The 26,075-nt window shown below is 38.3% G+C and overlaps 1 protein-coding gene across 4 annotated transcripts in view; it reads left to right on the forward strand.

Moving 5' to 3' along the window:
* Window positions 1-21,035, forward strand: part of fxr1 (FMR1 autosomal homolog 1) — a 110,741-nt gene extending 89,706 nt beyond the window's left edge. The window contains exons 14-17 of one of the 4 annotated variants that reach the window (XM_072572432.1): window positions 2,682-2,882; window positions 3,024-3,119; window positions 12,256-12,353; window positions 19,980-21,035. In XM_072572432.1, the coding sequence (XP_072428533.1) occupies window positions 2,682-2,882; window positions 3,024-3,119; window positions 12,256-12,353; window positions 19,980-20,138 (554 nt within the window). In that variant the 3' untranslated portion in view covers window positions 20,139-21,035. The remainder of the gene's footprint in view (window positions 1-2,681; window positions 2,883-3,023; window positions 3,120-12,255; window positions 12,354-19,979) is intronic. The other 3 variants (XM_072572433.1, XM_072572434.1, XM_072572435.1) reach the window with 3 other exon arrangements.
* Window positions 21,036-26,075: the final 5,040 nt, after the last annotated feature.

Below are 26,075 nucleotides of genomic sequence, written 5' to 3' on the forward strand. Positions count from 1 at the left end.
AAATCTGATTAGAATAGATACCTTGTACACAGTTTTGTACTTGAGGGTAGTTACACTTGAATTACACTTGAGGGCAGAGTATCTATTTTGATTGTAACTCATAATGTTACGGCACAGAAAGAAGACTTTCAGTTCATGCTGGCAGTGCTTGTTCTTTGAAGGACTATCCTATTTCTTTTCTGCCAATTTTTCCGTCTTTCCTCAGAATTTTACAGACTTTTCCTCTTTGTGTGTTTTCATAATAGGGAGAGATATGTGTTGGATTTGTACAAGGAAGGAAAGTTGGGAATGTGCTGCTGCAGTTGAATGAAGAAAGCTTTTGTCTGCATTTTTGAGAACAGCTGACTGGATTCATCACATTTAACAAAAAGAATAGTGGCCCTCTTCCAGGCCTTAAGTGTGTGGAACTTCATATCTTACCCCTTTCCAACCCTGATTTGACTCTTAGCTCTATATGCGGTACCAAACAGGAGATGCTATACAATTGACAGTAGCACCAGTTGGTTTGCCTCTTCTCTAGTACAGATGCTGAGGTCAACTAAAATCCCTGTATTATTCCCTCAGCAGAGCGCTCTTACTGAGCTCCAAGCCCTCCTGACTTATAACATTCAACATTCATCCCCTTCACCGATGCATCGTAGTAGCAATGTGTATAGCTGTAATGCAAGAAGACTCCTTTGACAGCAGCTTGCAAACAAACAAACTCTACTATTTAGTAGCATAAGGGCAATGGATGAATCTGAGCAACATCAAACTGCCATGTAAGTTGCACACCATCTTGACTTGGAGCTAACAGCAGTATTTCTGCACTTCCAAAGACTGCAGCAATTTGCTCACCACCATCTTTTTGTTGTAAATTGGTCACTGAAGCCCAATGTCTATGAATGTATTTAACGACCCTTTTCTTGTTTCCACATAGTCCATCAATTTTTTTCTTCTTCAGTTAATTATTGATCAAGGCCTTCAGAAGAAGTCAGTTTGCCTCCACCACACTTAGGCAGTGCACTCCAAAGCCTGCCCCTTCAGCGTACAAAGCCTATTCCTGGTATCCCTGTTACTACTTTTGCTAATTGCCTTAAGTTACTGTCCTCTGCTTCTCTCTAGATCCTTTTACCAACAGAAACAGTTTCTCCCAGTACTTTGTCAACACTGTTCTTGAGCATATGCTATTTATTTTGTGGTGGCTATTGTGGATATGCAGGCTACCAACAACTCACCAATTGGTCCTTGATGATAGAGTGGGATTGACAACTGTAGTTCCCTCTGACTAGTGCACCAAACACGATGGGCAATTTAACTTGACCAATTCACCCAACCTGCACATCTTTGGACTGTGGGAGCACCCGGAGAAAATCCACGCAGACATGGGGAGAATGTGTAAACTCCACACAGACAGTCGCCCAAGGCAGGAATCGAACTCAAGTCCCTGGTGCTGTGAGGCAACAGTGCTCACCGCTGAGCCACCATGCCCCCAATGTGACACCATAATTTCATTTTCTTATCCAACCCTTATTTCATGCTTCCTTAATTTGCTGTTGACGAGAACTCCATATCAGTGACCAGTGAAGCTTCTGTATTCTTGGAATAGGGGCTGTGTGAACAATCAGTCTTTGAACACTTCTTGTCATTACCTTTGCTTTGTAAAGAAGTATCCATTGTATAATAACTTTTTTTTTCTTATTTCATCTACCACCGTGTCCTTATAGCACTATCCATTGTTTTAAGATATATGCAGGTTTGGTACATTAAAAGCTGCCTGTAGATGAAACTACGGGCACTAGTAAATTACAAGAGGCAGTTCTTCTGTTATAATGGAAGTTATGTCGCACGAAGCACTGCTTTTCGTGGTGGTGTGGGGTCTTTATACTTTTTAATGGATGTGTAATTGCTTTCATGAAAAGCTAGGACAGATAGATTTTCTGTAACGTTGTAGTTGGATTCCAGTGAAACCTCGTTTAAAAGAAGTAATGGGACCAATGGGAAAAATGGGGTTAGGGGCAGATCTGCAAAAAATATCACTCATGATCACTCAAACATCACCCAAAAGTCTAACACAAAGTATAGCACAGCCTGAATGAAGGTTGAAATGATGTTTATTAAGGAAACAAAAGTAAGTTTAGCATGGTACATTTTAAATGTAAAAAAAGCTGCTCTCTGTGCAGTATCTTTCACAGCTGCTCTGTCAGCAGCTGACAATGTGCGTGTGCGGACAGCGCAGACATTGTATGTGCACAGAATGTCTCGAAACCAGCACTGATATCTCACATGCGCAGACACTGCCATGTGTGCAGAACAGCAAGAATATCGGAGCATGTGCAGAATGACAGAGATTTTGGTATGCAATCAGCACATGTGTAGAACGAAGCACGCGATCCGATCCCTACTGGAATTGCGCTATTGCTAATTGAGGGAAGCATTCTCCTAAATACCGTTCGCTAATTCTTCAGCAATGTTATAGCCAAATCATGCTACTGAAATGTGCGTTATCCCAGAACTGCCTGTATACTGAAGTAACTTGCAACAGCTTGCCGTAATTTATTTGACACTGATCCTGGTCTAGTTTTATTTAGCATTTAATAATTTGGTAGCAACTATTGCTTGCAAGTATTTGTATAAATCTGAATAGCTTAGATAGATGACAGCACATGATGTTTTCATCAGAATCTCTATTTTCTCCTCAGTGTTTAGAGATCCAGATAGCAATCCTTACAGTTTGCTAGACAACACAGAAACGGATCAAACAGCAGACACTGATGGTAGTGAGTCTCACAGCAGCACAAATCGCCGCAGGAGATCACGTAGGCGTAGGACAGATGATGATGCCACTATGATTGATGGAATGACAGAATCTGACAGTGCTTCAGTGAATGAGAATGGTTTAGGTATGTATATATCAAATTTATTCATAATTTTAAAGATTATAATTGTCCAACTAAAATTTCAATTGAATTGACTCCAAGCATAGATTGCTGTTGTAAATAAAACATTAAAGAGAAAGCCTCCATCACACTTTGCATTTGCAGATGATAATGAACGAAAACCACAGCGGCGTAATCGTAGCCGCAGGCGTCGTTTACGTGGTCAAATTGAAAGCTCATTGAGCAGAGACAGCCAGCCAGGTAACAGCCGAAACTAGCATGTTAGGGTTTTTGGAGTTCTGATATTCTTGACGTTGTCATTTTTCCACATTCTCTAACTAATTAAATTAAAATAACACCTTTCTGAGCTTGAGTGGTCAACCTGCTTTGAAAATCTAACACATTTTAGTTTTTGTTTAGTCTGTATTAAAATACCATCTTTAATTAGTAATCAATGAAAAAATTTGGGGAGGAAAAGAATTTCGGAATTGCCATGATACATATTTCCAAATAATAACTTCAAAATAAGCATCCCATGTGCTTGATTTCCTTTCACCTTGTTGTAAACTGCTGAAGAGTCTGTAATTACGAGTGGGTTTGCTTAGTTTGTGTTTTGAGACAAAGTTATAGATACTATGAAAAGTCAATGTTCTGGATGGCTCAGATTTCAAGTCGGAATAATACAGACCAGAAAGATCCTCCGTTTTTATCTAATTGATTCTAGCCTGGGCAGGATCTAGGGTATTACTGTTAATTTTAGCACTAGAAAGTTGAGAAAGGGAAACTTGAAGTCTTGAGCATATTGTATAACAACTGCTGTTGACTGTGTGTGCAATTCTGAGAGAGTCAGGAATAGCTGTGATATCCTTCTTAGTTTGTGCTGCGACTTATTGAATCTCTCAGAGGAATCAGTACATTTTTATAAGGGAAGAAGAAACTTATCCTTTTCAATTTTATATCCAATATCCTTCAGAATGTTACCAAAATCTGCTTCTATCATCCTTTTCAGGAAATGTACTGCAGATCACAATTTGTTACATCAAATTTCTCATCTGTCTTATTGTCTATTATGTTAAACTTATGTTCACTCATTTGCTAAGTGAAATAAGTTTTTTTTTTATGTAGTCTTTTCGAAACTCTTTTTAAACACCATTTCCCTAAACAATCTAATTCTAAGAATAGAACAGCTTCTTTTGTGTCTCCACATATATTCTTTACCTCTTATTCAATTTTGATAAATTTGTGCTCCCATCACCAAGTCCTTGATATTCTTCCCAAAGTGTCCAGAATTAGATTCAATTTCAGCTGAGGACAAGATTTGTAAAGCTTACTCCAAAATTGCATTTCCATGATTAAAAATTTCTGTTTAGAAAACAATGGATCCCAGTATTTGTTTTAAACAGTCATCATGTTATCAACTTGTCCTTTATGATCTTCAGTCCCTTGTTCCTGCACCCCATTTATAACTATGATTAAGATTAATTTACCTGTCCTGTTCTTTTTTTTTCTTAAATGTATCACTTCGTACTTCAGAGTTAAATACAATAATATAAGAAAATTGTGGAACTACACAAGGCCACATTTGCGGAGAGAAAATGAGTTAATGTGTCAGGTCAGTGAGGAACTATCATCAGAACTATTCTGATTACATTAAATCTAGCTGGGATTAAGGAAAAACATACAGATAGCTCCCTGGTGCATTCTCCATGGCAGTGCCTCAACCAATCAGACTCTATTTGGCAACCAATCAGCACCATTTTTTTAATGCTGCATAAATTGTTGTTGCCTTTGAAATTTATGTTTTTGCATCTGTCCTAATGAGTGCAAGATGAAAAGCTTCAACAGCATTCCTCTTTTCACCAGTACCCAAATTCTGTGTTTTATTTTAATTTCACCTATTTTTCTAATCAACCTGTTCTGAGTTGTTACTGCATGCCTTCTGGAGCAGGTGGGACTTGAAGCTGGACCTTTTGATTCAGGAGTGTCGGCGCTATCACTGCACCACAAGAGACTCCGTCCAAATTTTGTATTACCAAACAAATCATATTTCCACTTGCACAACAGTTATTTCTTTTTTAATATGATTGAAGGAATCACCAGTTGCTTATTGTTTGAGGAGTCGTAACATTACTGCTGTGTATAGTTTAGCTAGATTAAATTTGCAATTAAAATAGAAATTTGGTTATGTGATGATACAAGCAGTTTCACTTCACTCTGTTTTTAATAATCAGAAGAAATCAGGGATGAACTGTTGGGGTAAACTAATTAGGATTATAAGGAAAATTGAGCTTTAGTCCTAATGTTATCATGGTCAACCTGCTTTGAAAATCTAACACAATTTAATTTTTGAATATCCTGTTTTCAAAGAACGCAAACCTTTAATGAGGAATCATTGAAAAGATTTGGGGAGAAAAATTTTGGGAATGGAGAAAAAAAAGTTATTAAAGATATTCAGTTTCCAAATAAACATATGTGCTTGATCTGATCATACCTTGGTACAGACTGCTGAAGAGTCTCTAGTTACTAATTGTTTTCCTTCAGTTTGTACTTTGAGACACTTTAAGAATGTTATTTGTTAAATGCATACTTCAAAGTTTGCTCCTGGCACTGAAGATCAGAAGTATAAAGTGGAAAGAAGCCAGTTGGGCAATGTGGCTAATTCAGAAATGTTATTAAAATATTTATCGGATGCTGAGACTTGCAGTTGTTCCTGTATATTGATAACTTGGATAAAGTTCCATGTCAAACAGCCCGACACATGCCTCCTATTTTGCTAAGTTGTGTAGGTAAGAACAGAAGATTACAGAGTGATGTTAGTACATGAAGTGACTTGGAAAAACATTAGAGAGAGAATTTGACTTTGGAGGTCATTCACTTGGGATACAAGAAACACAAAATAAAACATTTTCTTAATACCAAGAGACTAGGGGCAATGTACCAGCATGGGAATTTAATGCCTATGTACACCAGAATCTAAAAGCTTTTGCACAAGTACAGAAAATAACTGTAAAGACTAATAAATGTTTTATTTTGAGGTGATAGAATCATTCAGTCAAGTCTGCACCAATAAAAAAACTACTCTAAATTTGAGTCCCACTTTCTAACGCTCGTCCCATAGTCTTAAATATTTTAACATTTAAGTACTCATCCAAGTACTTACTTAAAGATTAAAGTTTCCTGACTCAACCATCCTCCAAGCAATGCATTCCAGATTCCCACCTTGCCCTGGGTAGAAATATTTTTCCTCCAATTTCTTCTAAACATCCTGCTTTGACCTTAAAGTTATGCTTATTGTTGTTGAACCTTTAACTTGGAGGAACAGCTGCTTTCTATCCGCCATGAATCTGGGCCTCCTGGCTCAGAGGTAGGGACACTATTACTGCACTACAATAGCCCATTCTATGCCTATCGTAATCTTTTATACTACAATCTCTTGTAAATATGCAAGTATTATGTATGTCGTCTTAACTACCCCTGTAACCAGTCCTATAGCCTTCAGGGGTCTGTGGACAAGCTCCCCAAGATTCTTCTGTTTCCCTGAGCTTCCTAGTGTCATGTCATTCATTGAGTACTCATTTTTACTCCTTCCAAATTGCATCACATCACATTTTAATTAGAGTTAAATTGCATCTGACCAATTCATTTATCTCTTCTAAGATTGTGTCTTCCCATTGTCAACCAAACAAATTTTCGTGTAATCTGCAAACTTACTTATTCTCTGCACTCCAGAAGAAATATGTATATGTCTGCATCATCTGTGTCAGGAACACCAAATGATCCAGCACTGATGCCTGTGATATGAAACTAGATACTGGTGCCTAGCCTTCTACCTCCACCCACTGTCTCTTATAATTAAACACATTTTGAATCCAACTTGCCAAGTTAGCCTGGATCCCATGTGCTTTTATCATCATTATCAATCATCCATGTGGAACCTTGAAATCCATATTGGTGACATCAACTGCACTATTATCATCTACACACCTGGCCACCATCTTAAAAATTCAGTCAAATTTGTTGTGCATGACCTCCCTCTGACAAAACCACTCTCATGCTCCCTGATAAAATCTTGCCTGTCCAATTGGAGTTTTTTTTTCCCCAGTAGTTTCCTGTAATTCCCTGGGATATCTGTACCACTTTTCTTGTAAAGTGAAACTAGGTTCTGTTGGAATTCAAATGAAAAGTCATACTTCAGTTGTGCAGTATTTTGGTTAGACTTCATCTGTGTTCACTCTTGAACTTGTACCTCAAATGTTGGCTTGGAAGGGCTATACTGTAATACAAATTCATCAGATGACATAATAAAAATTGATTAATCATCCTGACCATCTAAATTGAAGTGAATACCTAAGTGAGATACTCAAAATGATAAAGGGATTTGATAAATTGTTTATTCAGATGGAATAATGGGGGGGTGAAACTGAGTGAAAGCTTGAAATAAGAAAGCTATTTAGCAATCCTCAAGTGTTTGTTTTTAATTTTATGCTTGCAGTAGTGCAAATATGAAACCATGACTTTCCTAAGTTGATGATACTGTCAGGTGAAAGTTGGAGAACAGAAGTAAATTTTTTTGGGTAGCTGTATCAGGAATGTACATCAAAAGCGAGTAAACAGAGTTGAAGAACACATAAGCTTTGAGTAAAGCAAAACAGGCTTGAGGGACCAAAAGTAATGTTTCTGCTATGCTTAAATAGAATATCTTGTGATAGTTGCTGTTTTAATAAGAGTTGGTCAGTATAAAAACCAAATCTTTTTGGTTTCTACATTTTCTTGGATGTAATTTTACCTATCACTGGATTTAGAGTTAATAGGTAATGGGTACTGTTAGCTGAATTGTTTGGGGGAGAATGATGTAGAATTTTGATCACGCTAGTTTATTACAAAAATGCATTTTTATTCTCAACTGAAACTATTGATACCTCTTTCAGTGCCATGATCTAATCTACTGTTGAATAACATCCTAAAAGAGCAAGATATGATTACATTTTTGATTTCTCCTTTCCCTTTTGGAAAAGCGTGAAGTTTGCCTATTATATTTTTCAGTCTGTGTTGAGAACATTTCACGTTGGAAAATAGAAAGACACAACCCTTGTAAAAACTGAAGTAGAGTGTACTTTGTACAAGGGCACATGCATGTATAAATTAATAGAGCTGAGTCAGTTTTGCAGTCATAGAGATGTACAGCATGGAAACAGACTCTTCGGTCCAACCCATCCACGTCGACCAGATATCCCAACACAATCTAGTCCCACCTGCCAGCACCCGGCCCATATCCCTCCAAACCCTTCCTATTCATATACCCATCCAAATGCCTCTTAAATGTTGCAATTGTACCAGCCTCCACCACATCCTCTGGTAGCTCATTCCATACACGTACCACCCTGTGCATGAAAAGGTTGCCCCTGAGGTCTCTCTTATATTTTTACCCCCTCGCCTTAAACCTATGCCCTCTAGGTCTGGACTCCCCGACCCCAGGGAAAACACTTTGTCTATTTATCCTATCCATGCCCTTCATAATTTTGTAAACCTCTATAAGGTCACCCCTCAGGCCTCCGATGCTCCAGGGAAACAGCCCAGCCTGTTCAGCCTCTCCCTGTAGCTCAGATCCTCCAACCCTGGCAACATCCTTGTAAATCTTTTCTGAACCCTTTCAAGTTTCACAACGTCTTTCCAATAGGAAGGAGACCAGAATTGCACACAATATTCCAACAGTGGCCTAACCAATGAACTGTACAGCTGCAACATGACCTCCCAACTCCTGCACTCAATACTCTGACCAATAAAGAAAAGCATCCCAAACGCCGCCTTCACTATCCTATCTGCCTGCGACTCCACTTTCAAGGAGCTATGAATCTGCACTCCAAGGTCTCTTTGTTCAGCAACACTCCCGAGGACCTTACCATTAAGCGTATAAGTCCTGCTAAGATTTGCTTTCCCAAAATGCAGCACCTTGCATTTATCTGAATTAAACTCCATCTGCCATTTCTCAGCCCATTGGCCCATCTGGTCCAGATCCTGTTGTAATCTGAGGTAACTCTCTTTGCTGTCCACTACACCGCCAATTTTGGTGTCATCTGCAAACTTACTAACTGTACCTCTTATGCTCGCAACTTCCTTGTTGTGTTTGGAAATGTTTGGTTTAAAGTAAAAATTATAGATAAATCAACAGCAGAATGTAAATTTTCTAATTGCTTAATAATTAATTCAACATCTGCAATAATACCAACCACAAATAGAGTTTTCTAAATAAATTATGGGAGAGAGTAATGTTTGCGTATTTTCTAGGCTGCATAGAATATGATTGTGATGCAATGAGTATTTTGGTAATAATCTCTCAAAAAGCCTTGTTTGTGTGGTGGGTTTGATGGAATTTCTTGTAAGCATATTATATCTGTCCTGTTTTCTCAGGTCAGCCAATTCATTTTTGATTGCTTACCTCTACAGATGCTGAAAAATGGAGCATCCACTAAATAGTTCTGCAGTATTTGATCAATTATCTCTTCAAAATAATCAGTGTTAATAAGAATTTAAAGAATGGAAACTCCTCACATCAGCTCATAGGTCGTCTGCAATTCAGTATTTATCCAAGCTAAACGCATTACATGTTACAATATTACATTTTTAAAATTTATTCACTTGGATATTAATTCTGCACCATTCTTCTCCCCCTCCTCCCCACTGAAACATGTACTTTGTTTCTTTAAAGGAGTAGACCCACAAGTGTGTTCCATATTTTGATAACTGTGTGCAGACATGTTTCTTGATTTCAGTCATAAATTGATCTTTTGCCACTTTGAACTTGTTCCCTTATTCTAACTTATGTTAGATTTTGAGTAATATTTTGGATTTGCAGTTACCATTTTATTAACTATACTGCATATCTGAATCCGTTCTCCGATGCCTCGTTTTTAGACTGAAAGACCTGAGTTTTCCCATTTCATCCTCCACTCATATCTTTCGACACTAAGAACTGTGTGGCAGTTCTGTGTTGCCTTAGTCATTTCAATGTTTTGCTCTTCCGCCTTTGGTGACTGGACCTGATCAGCGATTGAACTTTATTAGATGGTTTGATCCTGACTTGCTATAACATAAAGTAAAAAAGATTTTTAAACAAGTGTGGAGAAACTCATCAGGTCTGGCAGCATCTGTGGACAGAGAAACTGAGTTAATGGTTCAAGTCTGACATGACTCTTCAGAATTTAGTTGTTTTGGACTTGAACCATTATCTGTTTCTCTGTCCACAGTTGCTTCCAGCTCTGCCTGAGTTTCTCCAGAACTGTGTTTTATTTCAGATTTCCAGCATTGACACTGCTTTGCTTTTATCATCTGGCATGTTTCCTATATGTTAATTTTGTAGTTTCGTGTTCTGCTGTCTTTGGTTGGTGCAACATGCTGGTTAGGTATGTTCAGCATTCAAACTGGAAGTTCTCAAATTTTTCAATCTTTTAGCTTTATCCTTTGCTTTTTCAGTGCAGTTTATGAAGTACCTGTGTTACCTGTTCCTTTCTATACGCTGTAATTTTCACTTGCCTACATTAGATTTCAACTGGTTAGAACATTGCCCAAATCTAATACTTGTATTGCGAGTATATCTCCAAAGTTTACAAGTCCTTGTAGAACATTTTAAATTATGGATATTTCTGAGATGATTGGTAAAACACCAGATGTGATATCGAGATCTGTATTTGGGGAGAGAATGTTTGATAAATCTGAGTATTAACTGTTTGTACTAGTTCTGTCTGGGGGGAAAAAGTGTTGAGAATATAAAAGCTAGAGTAGATACTGGTGCGTTTTTGCTGTGATGAAGTTAGAGCTGTATTCTTGGCTGTATGACCTAATTTCAGTTAGTTATGACAATATACTTTATTATCTGCTTGGAGGAATGTCTGAATCATGCTAGTTCAGAAATAAAAAAAATTTAAATGTTTTAAGCTTGTGATGTTTACATGGTAAAAGCAGTAATAATCGCATCTGTGATGTCAGATCTTCATTTAAAATCTTCAATGGCAATGATGAACATCCCTTCTGTTCAGTTGAGTGGTATCGTGGCATTGATAGTAAAAAAATTAATTTACATTTTTAATTTTTATTATAATGGATATCATTGTGCTACCTTCATATCAGTGGAGCCAATTCTGAAAAAAAAGGTGGAATTTGTTTGTTTTCATTTGTCACATTGCTTGTTTGGTGTATGTTCATCTGTTATGAAAATTGCTCAGGATTTCTTTGCCCACAGGATTCGGTTTGTTGAACTTCTGTATTTATCAAATACAAATATTCTGGATCACCAGTAAAAGTTTTGCAGTTGAGAAATGAGCTCGTATCAGTTATTTTAACCTCAACAAAGAGAGCTTAAGTGGGCTAATTTTGTGTCTTGTTATTGATGTTTTTTCATTCAGTATTACAACTTGTTTTCAAGTCCACAAGTGATTCAAACAAGATTGAGTTTTTGACAAACTGGAAGCAGGATAGGGGAGAGGTGGTGTTGGAAGAGGTAGGGTAGAAGCCAGAAATCTCAAATGTAGTTGAGATTTTACCAGTGGAAATTCTATCTAATATTGAATGTGTATAGCTGCAAGAAATTATTGATGAGTTATTGAGAATGAACAGGAAAGTCAGAGTAGAGTAGTAGAAGGTGGATATTAAATACTGAAGTGATGATGAGGACTTCACCGGTTAAATGGCATTTTTCCATGTTCTAATATTATATGATTTCAGATCCTTAAATTGTTTCATCCAATTTTATCTTAGTTATTTCACTGAGTCATTTAAAAGCTAATTTGAGTTTCTCTTGAATAGAGGAATGATCAATTAACCATAAGTCTACTTATTATCTTGAGTGCATTGGGTATGTTGAAAGTATTGAATGCTTAGGAATTGATTTTTTAAAAATCCAGTTGTAAACTGAGTCATCGTCTTTGTATTAATTTCTGTTTTAATAAAAATATCTAACAAAGGGATTTACAAATTACCACAATGATCACCAAACATTGATCACTTCATTAAATGTCGGAAATACCTTAATTAAGTTTAATAACAGTTCATAAAAACGCATTGGTTCAGGAAACAGTGGTACTGGTTATAAACAAAAGTACAACCTCTGTACATGAAATATTCATAGGAAACATATATTATAGTTGTAGCAAACGTAAAGGGAATAACTATGACTTTTTTAAAGTCTTGCCTAACCATTGATTTAATCCCAAGTGCACCTTGCATCATTGTATTACAATATTGCATATAACTGTTTGTCTGCCTTAACTAAATAGGAAGTGCTTGATTAAATTGTAATGGTGGCATGTGTTCAGAAGATGCTTGCAAAGACATTTAATTCTTGCAGTTCATCTAGCAATGTGCACAATGAGGTGTATAAAGAGTTTTTTGTTTTCAATGACAGTAACTGTAGCTGATTACATATCTCGAGCGGAATCACAGAGCCGACAACGGGTCCAGCCTCAAGAGAATCTTGCATCCAGCAAAAATGCAACTACGTTGGTAAGATCTTGAGCAATGAAATTGGTAGTAAAACTGATAGCCTGGTTGTATCTATTATTGGTCATGTGGTTGCAGTTACATTATGAGCTACCGAAATAAGGAAAGCATCAATTTTGGCTATAGGAAGTTTTGGACCATTGCAGTCACCAAATTTTTTTTGTTAAAATTGTGTGGCTAGTCAGATGGATTCAGTTTTAACTTTTGAGTATAAACATCAGCACAACACAAAGCCAAAAGTGAGCAATTCATCTTTTGACATTAACACTTCTGTGATGTTCTAATAATAAATTTGCTGATTTTTGTGACAACTTTACATTACACAAATGCCAGATGTGCAGTTTTATTGGGGAATTCATGTTCATGCATTTCCATTTTTATGATGTGAAGTCAGTTATACAGCCCAAAATACTTTGCATGAGTGTCAGCTTTCAAGTTACCAATTGTCATTTTTTTAAAGTGCCAACTTGTAGCTTGTACCTCCATTATGGCACACTGAGTTAGGAGTAGGATGAGTTCTTTACATCGAGTTAAGATTTGCGCTGCCTGGGAGAGTGGTGGATGTGGATTCCATAGCAGGTCTTGATCGAGAGCAAGATATAATAAGTGTTGAATTCAGTGCTCCGGTGATAGGGCTTGAGAATGGGACCAGCTGGGGAGCTCTTTTTAGGAGCTGGTATAAACATGTTGAGTCGAGTAGGCTCCTGTACTATAAAGTTTTGTAACTAAATAATTGCTTGTTAAAGAAAGGTGGACATAATAAGATACAAAGTTTGCAGTGGGCTTAATATATTAGTTCTGACCTCATTCCACAGGAGATGATGAGAGGACATCTGTGACAGTAAGGATGAAGCCTGTTCAGCCTTTCCCCTATCTATTAGCACGATGACAAAATGGCAAGCACTGTTGTCTCATGGCACCAGGGACCTGGGTTCAATTCCAGCCTTGGGTGACTTGGTCCATGTGGAGTTTGCATAATTTCCCCATATCTGCATCGGTTTATGCCGGATGCTCGGGTTTCCTTCCACAATCCAAAGATGTGGGGATTAGCCTGACTGGCTATAGTAAAATTTGCTATGTAGTTGTCAACTCCACTGTCACACTATCAGTGTTGATAGATGAAGGTATGACAAATCCTGGACCATGACACTTGTCAACCTGATAATCAAATCCTACCATAATATGGTTTGCTGCTCTAGATGTTCCTCCGTTTGGAATGTTTGTCAGGCATTATCAGTATACAGTAGTGCTCTGAAGACGACTCAGGTGAGCAAGGCTAAAAAGTTCCATTAGTTGCACGCATCCTATGTGACTTGCAAATATGTGAAAACAGTAAAGAAATGAATGTGCTAGAGTGTGCCTAGCCACTGTCACTACTAGAACAAACCATTTGATCGCCTGTGAATCTGAAAGGGTTGCAGTGTTTCCTGCCATAATTGATTTGACCTATCATCTTATGTAAAAAGATCACTTTGAGCAGCTTCATTGTGCAGAGTTTTCTCCTGTGGCTTAAATAGATCCCTTCTCCTCACTTGGTCAAGTGCTTTGCTGAGATGGATGAAGGTAATATATAGTGGTCTCTCTCTTTCACCACATTTCTCATGGCTGCTTAAATGAGAATATGTAAGTTATGGATCTTCGGGTCTGAAGCCAAGCTGAGATTTATGATAGATATGTTCAGCTAAGGCCTCCAGCCTGACAGGAGACAACATAAACAAATATTTCTCCCATGATCAAAGACTGCTTGGCAACACTGATAGGTTCCTTCACTGTTAGGTTAGCCTCCGTGAAAGTAAGGGTTAGTAGTGAGGTGCCTTACTAACCAATTAGAGTCTGTTCTGATATATTGCAATAGTTCCCTTCCCATGCAATCCCACGTTATAAGAAAATCATATAATAGCAGCACCATTTAAACTAATGGGACCAGAATTGTGTTATAGCCAATATAGGTAAGGAAAGTTTGTGTTCTACAAACAGTGGTCTAAATTCTTCAATTGTGTTACTACCAAATTGGGTTGAAGAAACACTCGTTATAGCAGAACTGACTGTATTGCAGTTGCTGTGGTCACTCTTGTTCTTGTAAAAGGTTCCAGAGTTGGCATCATCATGCATATCCTGGGGTTACTACAATTTCCCTCCTGCAGAGACTGAAGTTCATGCAGATGCTGGAGGAGTGCCATTTTTGTATGTTTATTGCATTCAGGTGGTGCAGCATTAGCGCCTGAAGCTTTCCCCATAATAAGTGAGTCAGTAGCTTAACTGTGCTGTTCCACTGTGGGTTCAACATGTTACGGCAGAGCTTTCTGTCATGTCTCGAGTCTGCTTGGTAAGTGTTCTCCTTAGAGTTCAGCTCAAAATAATGTTTCACCGTTTTCTCTGTTTATTGCAGTTAGTCATAACCAAATCTTAGTTTTCACTGGAGTCATTTTTTTTTGCTGACTGGCCTTTTGCCTTGTTGATTCAGTCATACATGCCCTCAGTATTCCCTGTGTTGAAGGACATTGAATGCTTGGCCAGATTTGTAACTGGGAGTCATTAGTATACCACCTAGCAGTCTTTAGTACTTTTCATTTGAGTGACTCTAGGTAATTCTGTTTTCTCACTTGGATCTTTCCTGTAATTAATGAGGACACACTGCTTGGCAACATTGATGGGTTCCTTCACTGTTACATTACATTAGTTTCAGACAAATTAGCATTTTGAGCTCTTTATGTCGAGAGTGTGACATTCTAGTTATCTTGAATGTGTTTCATTTTGCTTCCGTGCTCTGGGAATGTCTGCTCATGTGATGGTAAACTGACACTGGCTGACATTGATTACGAGTATCTCATTTTTCTTTGAATGGAAAAGCTTTGAGATTGCATCCTTACCGTGCTGTACACAGGTATCATATGGTATCTGCATGTAATCAGAATACTATTCAGAGAGTCGCATTTGGTGATGATGCAATTTAGTTGCCACTGCCCTGATCATGGATATGTCTAGGCTCATTCTGAAAGGTATTAGTTGCACAAAACTTATGGTAACAACAAAACTTAAGGAGTTTCTAATTTATCTTTCCTGGACTATGATGTCTGAAATCAGAGTTCCATGTTGAATTTCCCCAGTAGATAAAGATGCCTTTAGTTAAGGATTCTGCTGATAGCAGTGTGAAGCTCCTCATAGAGCTGGTCTTTTGTCTAGCATGTAGCCTTTATTGCAAGGAACTATTCTCAACAATAGACAGAAATCTAAAAAAAATGCAGAATTAGTTCCTTCTATGTGTCTGTCAATTCAAATAGGGCCAATTAATCTGAGGTGTCTGCTCCAACACTCTTTCACTACTGAGATGAAAGACCAGTTGTTGGAGGAGCTTGACAGTGCTTTCAAGAGACCTAAGAGAGAGAGGATTTACTGAGAGCAGATCACAAAAAGAAATGTTACATATTCATCTCCCATATGTAGGCACGCTGGTTGATGTACAACCTATGATGTTCCATATTGATGACATCTGTTTTGCATTATTGATCACTTGTATTTTTTCAGACCGGGCAACATCATCAAATCTCCATTGTACCCTCTTAAATGCAAATATATGCTTTCTATGATAACTAGTATTTGTAGAGTGCTCAAGTTGTGGTGTAACTAATGATTTGTATAGTTTTAGCAAAACTTACCTGTTCTTATAATATATGCCTTGGTTAATAAAGGGAAGGATTTCACATGCTTTCTTAAAAACCTTATTGACCTGTCCAGTAGCCTTCATGGACTTTTCCATAATCATTTCTAAGTCCACCACTCCCTCAACACTCCTCAGTATTTTTCCATTAATTGTGCATTCCTGGCCCTCCCAAATGCATCATCTCTTCCTTCTGTAGGTTGAGTTCCATTTGTCACTTTTCTGCCCACTTGACCAGTTCTCTTTACCTGATGAAGGAACAGCGCTCTGAAAGTTAGTACTTCCAGATATCCTGTTGGACTATAACCTGATGATGTGTGATTTGTTAACTTTGTCCATCCCAGTCCAACACTGGTACCCCCACATCATTGCTGTTACTGGTATTAGATTGAGGATTGGTTAACAGAGAGAAAACAGGATAGGAATAAATGGGTAATTTGCAAATAGGCATGCTGTTACTAGCAGGGTATCACAATGATCGGTGTTTGGGCTTCAGCTGTTCACAATCAATCTATTATTTGGATGTGGGGACCAAATATTATAATTGCAATTATGGTTGACAAAAAGTGGGAATGAGAGTTGTGAAGATAATGCAAGTAAGTTTCAAGGCAATTTGGACAGTATGAATGAATGGGAATGAATATGGCAAGTAGAAAATAAGTGTGAATAAAGTCACCCAGGTTCCTTTGGACAAGTCACTGCAAGCTAACGTGCAAGTGCGGCAAGCAGTTAAGGCAATTAAGCAATTAAAAATAGTATATTGACCTTTTCTGCATGATGATTTGAGTACAAGATTAAAGGTGTCTTGCTTCAATGGTGTAGATTCTTGGTAGGACTGTACCTGGTAGAGTTTTATTTCCCTTTCCCAAGGAAGGATACACTTTTCATTGAAGAGATGCAGATGATGTTTATCAAACTTTAGTTCTGAAATGGTGGGGATAGCTTGGAAAATGGAGGAGCAGGCTTGAAGAGCTGAATGGTATGTTCCTGCTCCTGTTCTATGCCAAACAATTTGGGCTTATTGCTCATAAGTGCTTTCCCTTATGTTTGTGTTCCCACTGCAACAAAACCAGTGTGACTACTCTCTGTCTCAAGCCTGAACTAAATCTATGGGACTGCTGGGCTGTCCAAACATCAGGATCCCTGTTGACCTCCCCACTTGAGACCAAGGAAATGGCATTGGCTTGGTTGCAAGTGGTGTTTTGCTTTTATGTCCTCTTTACAATTTTTGACAAGATTTACTCCCTTGCCCTTCAATTCCAGCAAGATATCACAAGGCAGTGGAGATATTTGGCCATATCTGGAAATTTTGGTTCATAAATGCCAGGGGGTGCCCAATTAGCCTGCACATTGCAAAACCTCCTCTGGGTTCCTCTGAAACTTGGAAGAAAGGCATTGCTGAATACTTGTCAATGACAGCTTCTTCTTGCACATATGGCTGTCTTCATTGCATTGCAACTAGCCAGTGGAGTTTGCTAAACCTGAGTGAAAACAATGCACAGTTGGAAAGCATGCTAGTTCCCTATATCCACTAGATACATCATATCAACCTTTTGGATGGACTATTAGCTCCCGATCATAACAAATGTTTATGACTTGTCTTTGCTGTGGCTACTGAATTAGAGCTGATTTTTATTTTAAAAAAACTAATACATTCACTCTAGTTAACAGTTGCTGGCAATGGTTATAACTTTGGACACACAGGCTAATTTGATCTGATTTTCAATGCCAGTCTCTGGATTTTCCTTCGGTGGAGAAGAATTAATAATAACTGATTTTATGGACCATGGCTGCACTGAAAAGAGAATCTTTAAATTAAGCTGCTGTTATAAAATCCCACTTAATTGATTAAGACTTTTTAGCAGCTAAAATGTTTCAATTGTATTACAGGAAAAAAATTCACTAATGTTAATGTAATTGCCCTTTGGAGACTATGTTTTTGTGATGACCTTTAGAAACACATTTTTGGGTACATGGCATTGTTAAGGTCTTTTGGTACCATTTATTTGAAGCCCTAACTAAGTAGTAAAACACTATTGAGATCAGTGTTATACTGACAGTTGTATTTAATGTGTTCTTGAGAAAGATCCTCTACATGCAGGAAGGACTGTATCAATAAATAGTAATGAATGTATGGGTTGTGAAATACATAGGATTTCAAGAGGGGCTAGATCTTATTTTTAACACATTTTAGAGTTGATGCAAACTTGAATCAAACTGATAACCACTGATTTCTGATTACATCACAACAGGGTTTCAGTGACTGGTACCAAGATTGAAACTTATAGCCTTGAATTGTTGAAAGGGAATCACCTAGAGTCAGCATCAAGCAATTGTTAATCAGTTATAACACAAGTTGCAGAAAGAGTAATTTCATCTTATTTCTGCCGGCAATGAAGTTGAACCTTGTTTTGAAGAGCAATGTTCTTCTCTCCATGAAACCACAAGATAATTTTTAATGAGGAAGCTATTTATCTATCAATAGCTTTCTTCCTCCTGCATCTCCAACCTTACTGTAGCATTGTTATTTTCTAAATGATTCTCCCCATTAATCCCATTATGTTTTATTTCTTATCGGTCTTAAAGTTATGTATTATGAGTTTAATGCCCAAAAGTTTAATCTTTTGAATAATTATTTCTGCAATCTTGACAGTTCTGTATACGTTCAGAAAATACTTCATTGCTCGGTTGAAAGGCTTGTTTCTCCACTATTTCCTCTTAACAGATCCCTGATGCTAGGGATCCGTTTTTTGGCTGTACTGTACTTTAGTCCTGCATGTCCTTTGGTAATTTAGAAAACTGCCAAACATCAGTTCATAACTGCCAACATCCCGTCTTCAAAAATGCACAGTTAACCCATCTGCTGTATCAGTATTACCTCATCCTCACGCCTTCACCTTTCCTCCATGTATCATGGTGTCCCAACTCCATGCTTACTGTCGTGAAGCTTGCTATTTGAACCTTCTCATTTGGCTTCTAGTTTTTTGCGCGTATACACTGCTTGCTGAAGAAATAAGTTGTATTCCTTTGTTATCTGGGTTCATGGGACTGCATTGCAAAACTCAGGCAGTGCAAGTACAAAAGTAGGAATGAGTCTACAATAATGGCTTCTCCTCCTTACCCTGCATTGCCGCTTCTGGTGTAACTCAGTTACCTTTGGCCTTCCTCTATCTGCTGTCATTACATCAACCTTCACGTGTGTACTGATTTAAATGCAGTTTAGAAGTACAGTAATGAGGCTTGTGTGGAATTTTAAAGTACTGGCACAGAATCTGTAAGCAAAGAACCAATTTCTGTGTCGTAGCCTAGTAATACAGTACATGCAAGTTATTGTCTTTATATAGAGTTTGTGATGTTTGAACAAATTAGTAAGTAATTAAAAACTATTCTAATTCATTGTCAATGAGTTATGGGAAATTTGTTGGCAAACACCAAAATATCTGCTGCAAGGAGTAGCTTGTTGGAGGAAAGGCTGAAATATAATCTAAATTAATGTATATTAATGCATTAAATGATTGCCCCAAGAACTAAGGTTTTCTGGTAGTTGTCATGTGTATGTACGTACAGTGAAAAGTTTGTTTGTGAGCAGTACAGGCAGATCATAGTAAGCAAGGGTATACAGATCATAGCATGAAAAAACTTGGACAGCGTAGGCAAACAGGTTACACCACACATGCACGAGGCAATGTCAACATTAAAAGATCAACAACATTATTTGAAGTTAGAGAATCTTTTACAAATAAAGCTGTTTCTAGAAAGTGATTTTTTTTGGCTTTAACAATAAAAATAAACTTGGATCAAATATTCCTAAATTATTTGTTTAACATTTAAGAATCTTATTTATTACTTGTATCCTGTACAAATCTGTATTACTTTTTACAGTACCTACTTTGAACATTCAGCTGTATGAAGAACAGATTGTTCCTCTTTCTTTCAAAGTTAACTATTTTACTTAAAACACTCATGTTCAGCAGGTGCAAGAGGATACGATTGATGAACATTTTCCTGCTATCAAGACCGTCAATGGAATGAACAGTGATGAAGCTCATACACACAAGGTTTCGAAGGAAAGCCAACAAAGAGATTACCAAGGAAATGGAACTAAAGTTGTGGTGAATGGTGTTTCTTAAACATTACCCACCATCGTCCAGTTCTGCATAAATTGTGTTTTCTAATAGTGCTTGTAAAAGCTTGCCAAAGATAGAATAAGGACTGCCAGACTTTACGGCGCACTTTTTTTCTAGTTCCTCCGTACTGGAATGGAGATCAGAGGGTTCTTGAATAAAACACTTGTATAAATTTGTTTTTCACCTAGTTAAGTTCTCAATACATTAATCAGATATTGTGCCTTCAGACAATAGATGCAAAATTAAAAGAACTAGCTGGTTGTAGGAAAATGTTTTGAAATGTTTAAAATAAATTTCAGATTATTCTGAAGATGGAGATTATTGACATTTACTGTAATACTGGATAAAAGCATTGGCTGCTTTTTGTCAAGTTCTCCAATATGCAACCACTTCTGAGGAAAACAATAGAAAATGCAGTTTCAAAATTTTGCACTGAATTGTAAATTTAACATTTGGTATGCTAGGTGATACTAGTCTGGAAACTGGTCAATTTTACTAAATCTCTGTAGGTTTTTTAATACTGTATGTAGAAAAATTGCAGACCACTGGAGAATACTCGTTTGCATCTATACATCTGCAGGGACATTAGGATGAGATTGGCAGTGACTGTTTACAAAGGGGCTTGTTTGGTTTATTTATTAAATGTACAGTATTTAAAAATCAAGCAACGCTTTGGATGTTACACTAAACTGGTTGTAGATGTCATTGCCAAAATAATCCAACTATTGTAAGATTAAGTTCCAGAGAAACGATTTTCCATGTAAACTACATTTGTTAGAGTCCTTAGAGTATTTTTATTTTCCGTTTTGATTGGTTGATGTGCAATATGTTTTTGTATGCAGATAGTTGATAAATAAAGTTTGATCTTCCATCTTCTGACTTAAAATATGCAAACATGAATGTTTTCTGGAATTTTATTGAAAAACATTTTAAATTGATTTCAAGTCTGAGAATGTTTTCATTTTTATATGTATTGCCAAGTAATATTTCTAGAATACAGCTTTTATTGAAAGACAAAAGTTGTACTACTTCCCCACACACTCTAGTATTTCCCCAGGATCACAGCAATTATCACAAACTTTACAGCTCAATATTCTCAAGTGATTGGAGGTCCACAATCTCGCTCAAAATTATAATGCGTATGGGATCTTAATCTTTTTGACCCCCCTTATGATATTTGGTCAAATGTGTAATGTCACTTGGTTTGTTTCATCATTACAAATTTTACAAGATATTAAAGTTTTTGTTTTATAATGAAACACAAACTACAAATAGAAACATTCACCAATTGGTACATGTAAGAAATAGGAAATTCTGCATACACTCTTTTGAATTTAACTGCAGTTGAACTGGGTAGCATTGTCAGATGTGTGAATTTAGCAACTGAAACCTTTGCCAGGTAGAGGAAGTCTTATTTAAAAGATGGAATCAATATATTCAGTTGTATTGAGAGGTGTCACAGTCCACAGCTAGGAAATTTGGGAAAGCAGTGTTTCCGTTTCCAGTTTTGTTTGTCTGGTGACCAAAATGTGGCTGTCTCGCTCTCAATCTAACATTGTGTAAAGAAATATTTCTCTACAACAGGCTGGAATAGAAATCATTAATTGCATGCTTTGCATTGGTATAAGAATTGGCAAATGAGCCTATTGACTAATGTCTCATTGTTTCTCAACTGCTGGCTGCAAAACACCATCATGAGTGACCAAGGTGGCTTGGACAGAGGTTGCTTAACAATGCTGAGTGGCTGTGCGTTTTATCCTATGAACCGTTCACTGTTGAAAAATGACAAATCTCTGAGCTGTGAGGATGAGTTTTAAGTTTCATTCTGTCAAAAAGTGAATGACAGGAAACATAGGGGTACTGAATGGTAAGGACAGGCATTTGAAGTAAATGGGTGTTTGAAATATACAAGTGCCCCTTGTATAGGCATAGGATGCCTATGCCTACTTATGCATCTTTCTCTGCACATCCTCCAGATTTTCTGAGCATGAACATTGGGAGGAAGCTGGGCAACTTGACATACCAGGGGATTGGGAGACAATCTCTGGCAGTAAAGATAGTCCTCAGCATTTCTTTCTCCCATTACGCTTGTGTGACAGAAGGGCCAGCGATGCCAGAGTTCCAAGTTTAGAATGTAGTGATGGATCTGCTGATAAGTAGAGGAACTACAAAGAGATCAGTTAGTGTCCATGTGCAATGCTCCATTTGGATTGGAGAGTATGCTGACTGGCTGCTGTAGCAGCACATTTCAACCATAAATTGTAAAAGCCCTTTGTATCGTCACAACAATAACTTTTTATGCATTATTTTCAGGATTGACTGCCACAGAGTTATGGCAAGCACACTTTGAGGGAAGTGAGCATACTATTGCTAAGTTTGCAGATAACACAAAATGTTAAAGCAGGCAGTGAGGATGTCTACAGGGGGATATGCACAGGTTAAGTGCAAGATTAGAAGAGCTGAATATTATTTAAATGGAGAAAAACAGCTGTGACATTCAAGGGTTGGTAGAGATCCTTGTACAAACATCACAAAAACTAGGATGCAAATTCAGGTGTGGTCTTGTGGAGCAGTGGTTAGTGTCTGCTCCAGAGGTATGTCACAATGTGTAGATTTTTTTTAATCAACCTGTTCACACAAGTTCAGGTAATAGTGAATACAAATGGAATGTTGGCCTTTATTTCAAAAAGGAATGGAGTACAAAAATGGAAGGCTGGGTATTAAGTAAACTGGGCATTAGGCAGCTGATCCCTGGAATACCATGAACACTTCTGGCTCCCTTATCCAAAGAAATACATACTTGCATCAGAGAAGGTTCATGACATTGATCCTGCATATGGAAGTGATTTTCTTAGGAGGGGGAGGAGGTTGGGCCTGTAATCATTGGAGTACAAAAGGGCGAGATCTTAAAACATGTGGGACTCTAAGGGGGATTGATGTGGTAGATGTTTAGAGATTGTTTATCCTTGTCGAGAGTCTAGGACGAAAGGGCATAGTCTCAAAGTAAGGTGTCACCAATTTAAGACACATGAGAAGGAAATTCTTCTAGGATAGTAAATCTATGGAATTCTTTACTGTAAAACTCTGTTGAGCTTGGTTTAGGCCTTTTCAAGGCTGAGTGAGATTTTTAATTAGTAAGGGAAATGAGAGTTGTGTGAAAAAGACAGACAAGAGATTGGCGAGGTATGATTAAATGAATGGAAGAGCTGACTCTGAGCCAAACGGTCTCCTTCTGTTTCTACATCTTGTGGTTAACATTCATGGTGCACAAATTTGCAGTAATCTGTAGCTGTGGATACCTTCCACATTACACCCCGGTTTCCCTAGTCTGATGGGGCTTCTGACATAATTTCTTGCAGACAGTTGCTGTTGTCTGTGTCGTCTGCAATGCTCAGTCCACACAGATTGTAGATGACACATTTCCTAGGAAATACTGGCGACCACCACCCAGCATGATTGAAGCAGCAGAAGGAGTCTTCATCAGAATGATTGCTTACTCTGTTCCTTGTGTTGTCTTGCTGCAAGGACGGCCATCGTCACCAGGGCCATCCTTTGATGTGTGGCCTTACTACAAATGAGTGTAGCATTTAGAGATTGTGATTGATGGGATAGATGCATGATGCTACTTGTGGCCAAAAATTAACTTACACATGGAAGGAAGGAACAGTATCAATGTTCACAAACATGACCTGATGCCTTGACTGGTAAGTGAGGCTTTATATTTGGGCAGTTGCTTTACCCAAAACACTGTTCAGGCAGTGTCTCCCACCCGATCTCCTCCTCTAACCAGAAAAAGGAATCATTATTTGGAGATGCCAGTTTTTGACTGGGGTGTACAAAGTTAAAATTCACACAACACCAGGTTATAGTCCCAACAGGTTTAATTGGAAGCACTAGCTTTCGGAGCAACGCTAGTGTGCTTCCAATTAAACCTGTTGGACTATAACCTGGTGTTGTGTGATTATTAACAGAAAAAGAAAGTTTCTGTGCACTGGATTGGTACATGAACTATTTTTTAAAAAGTTTTCAGTAGTCTTGTTGGAAATTTAGAATAGTGGGAATGGAGGTTAGGGCAGTTGAATGTTCTTCCTGCAGAATATGGGAGGTAAGGGTCACCACTAGTGTCCCTGCTGACTGTATCTGCCAGAAGTGTACCCAACTCCAGCTCCTCAAACTACATTAGGGAAGTGGAGCTGGATGAACTTCGAATCATTCAGGAGGTGGAGGATGTTATTGAGAAGAGTTATAGGGAAATAGTCACACCTCTAGTACAAGAAGATGGGTTACTGTTAGGGGATGGAAAGGGAACTGGCAGGCAGTGCAGGGGTAAGCAATGGGCCACAGGTCTCTGACACCATCTGTCCCTGTTGCTCAGAAGGGAAGGGGAAAGAGGAGAAGAATATTAGTCATTGGGGACTCCATAGTTAGGGGGACAGATAGGTTCTGTGTGAACGAGAGACACTCAGTTGCCTCCTAGGTGCCAGGGTTTGTGATGTCTCTGATCATGTTTTTGGGATCCTTGAGAGGGAGGGGGAGCAGCCTCAAGTCATGGTCCACATAGGAACCAACAGCATAGGTAGGAAGAGAGATGGGGATTTAAGGCAGAAATTCATGGAGCTAGGGTGGAAGCTGAGAGCTAGGACAAAGTTGTTATCTTTGGTTTGTTGCCTGTGCTATGTGCTTGCAAGGCAAGGAATAGGGAGAGAGAGGGGTTGAACATGTGGCTACAGGAATCCAAAACCCACCCTCCTGCACCATTCCTATATAATCGGGGCTCTTTCTGGGTAGTGGGACCTCGACAAACAGGATGGTCTTCACCTGAACCAGAGGGGCACTAATATCTTGGGGGGGAATTTGCTTATGTTCTCCAGGTAGGTTTAAACTACTTCAGCAGGGGGATTGGAACCCAAATTGTAGTACGAGTATGCAGGAGGTTGAGTGTAGTGAGGTCCAAAATAAGGTTTCAAGATCACCAGAGGGCACCAGCCAGCACAAAGTTGGTTTGAAGTGTGTCGACTTCAACACCAAGACCATCCAGAATAAGATGGGTGAACTTTCAGCATAGGTCTGTACCATGGATTTCGATGTTGTGGCCATTTTGGAGACCTGGATAGAGCAGAGACAGGAATGATTGTTGCAGGTTCTGGGATTTAGATGTTTTTGGTAAGAACAGAGAAGATGGTAAAAGAGGGGGTCGGGGTGTAGCATTGTTAGTAAAGGACAGTATTATGGTTTCAGAAAGGACGTTTAAGGACTCTTCTATTGTGGATTAGAAACACGAAAGGGGAGGTCACCCTGTAGGGAGTTTTCTATAGGACCCCAAATAGTTCCAGAGATGTAGAGGAAATGACAGCAAAGATGATTCTCAATAGGAGCGAGAGTGACGGGGTAATTGTTATGGGGGACTTTAACTTTTCAAATATTGACTGGGAATACTATTGTTCAAGTAATTTAGCTAGGTCAGTTTCCGTGGTGCAGGAGGGTTTCCTGACACAGTATGTAGACAGGCCAACAATGGGTGAAGCCATGTTAGATTTGGTACAGGGTAATGAACCCAGCTGGGTGTTAGATTTGGAGGTAGGTGAGCACTTTGGTGCTAGTGACCACAATTCAGTTATGTTTACTTTAACAATGGAAAGGGGTACTGCAAGGCAAGAGTTATAGCTGGGCAATTATGCATCCTAAATCTTGCCTAATCACATAAGATGAGGGAAGGAAACTGCAGGGGATGGGCACAATTGAAATGTGGAGCATATTCAGGGACCATGTATTGCGTGTCCTTGATAAACATGTACCAGTCAGGCAGGAAGTTGTCGAGCACGGGAGCCGTGGTATACGAAGAAAGTTGAATCTCTTGTCAAGTGGAAGACGGTTTATGTTAGAATGAGATGTGAAGGCTCAGGGTGCTTGAGAGTTACAGGTTAGCCAGGAAAGACACAA

The sequence above is a fragment of the Chiloscyllium punctatum genome, chromosome 6 (assembly GCF_047496795.1).
Source record: "Chiloscyllium punctatum isolate Juve2018m chromosome 6, sChiPun1.3, whole genome shotgun sequence".
In the NCBI taxonomy this organism is placed as follows: Eukaryota; Metazoa; Chordata; class Chondrichthyes; order Orectolobiformes; family Hemiscylliidae; genus Chiloscyllium; species Chiloscyllium punctatum.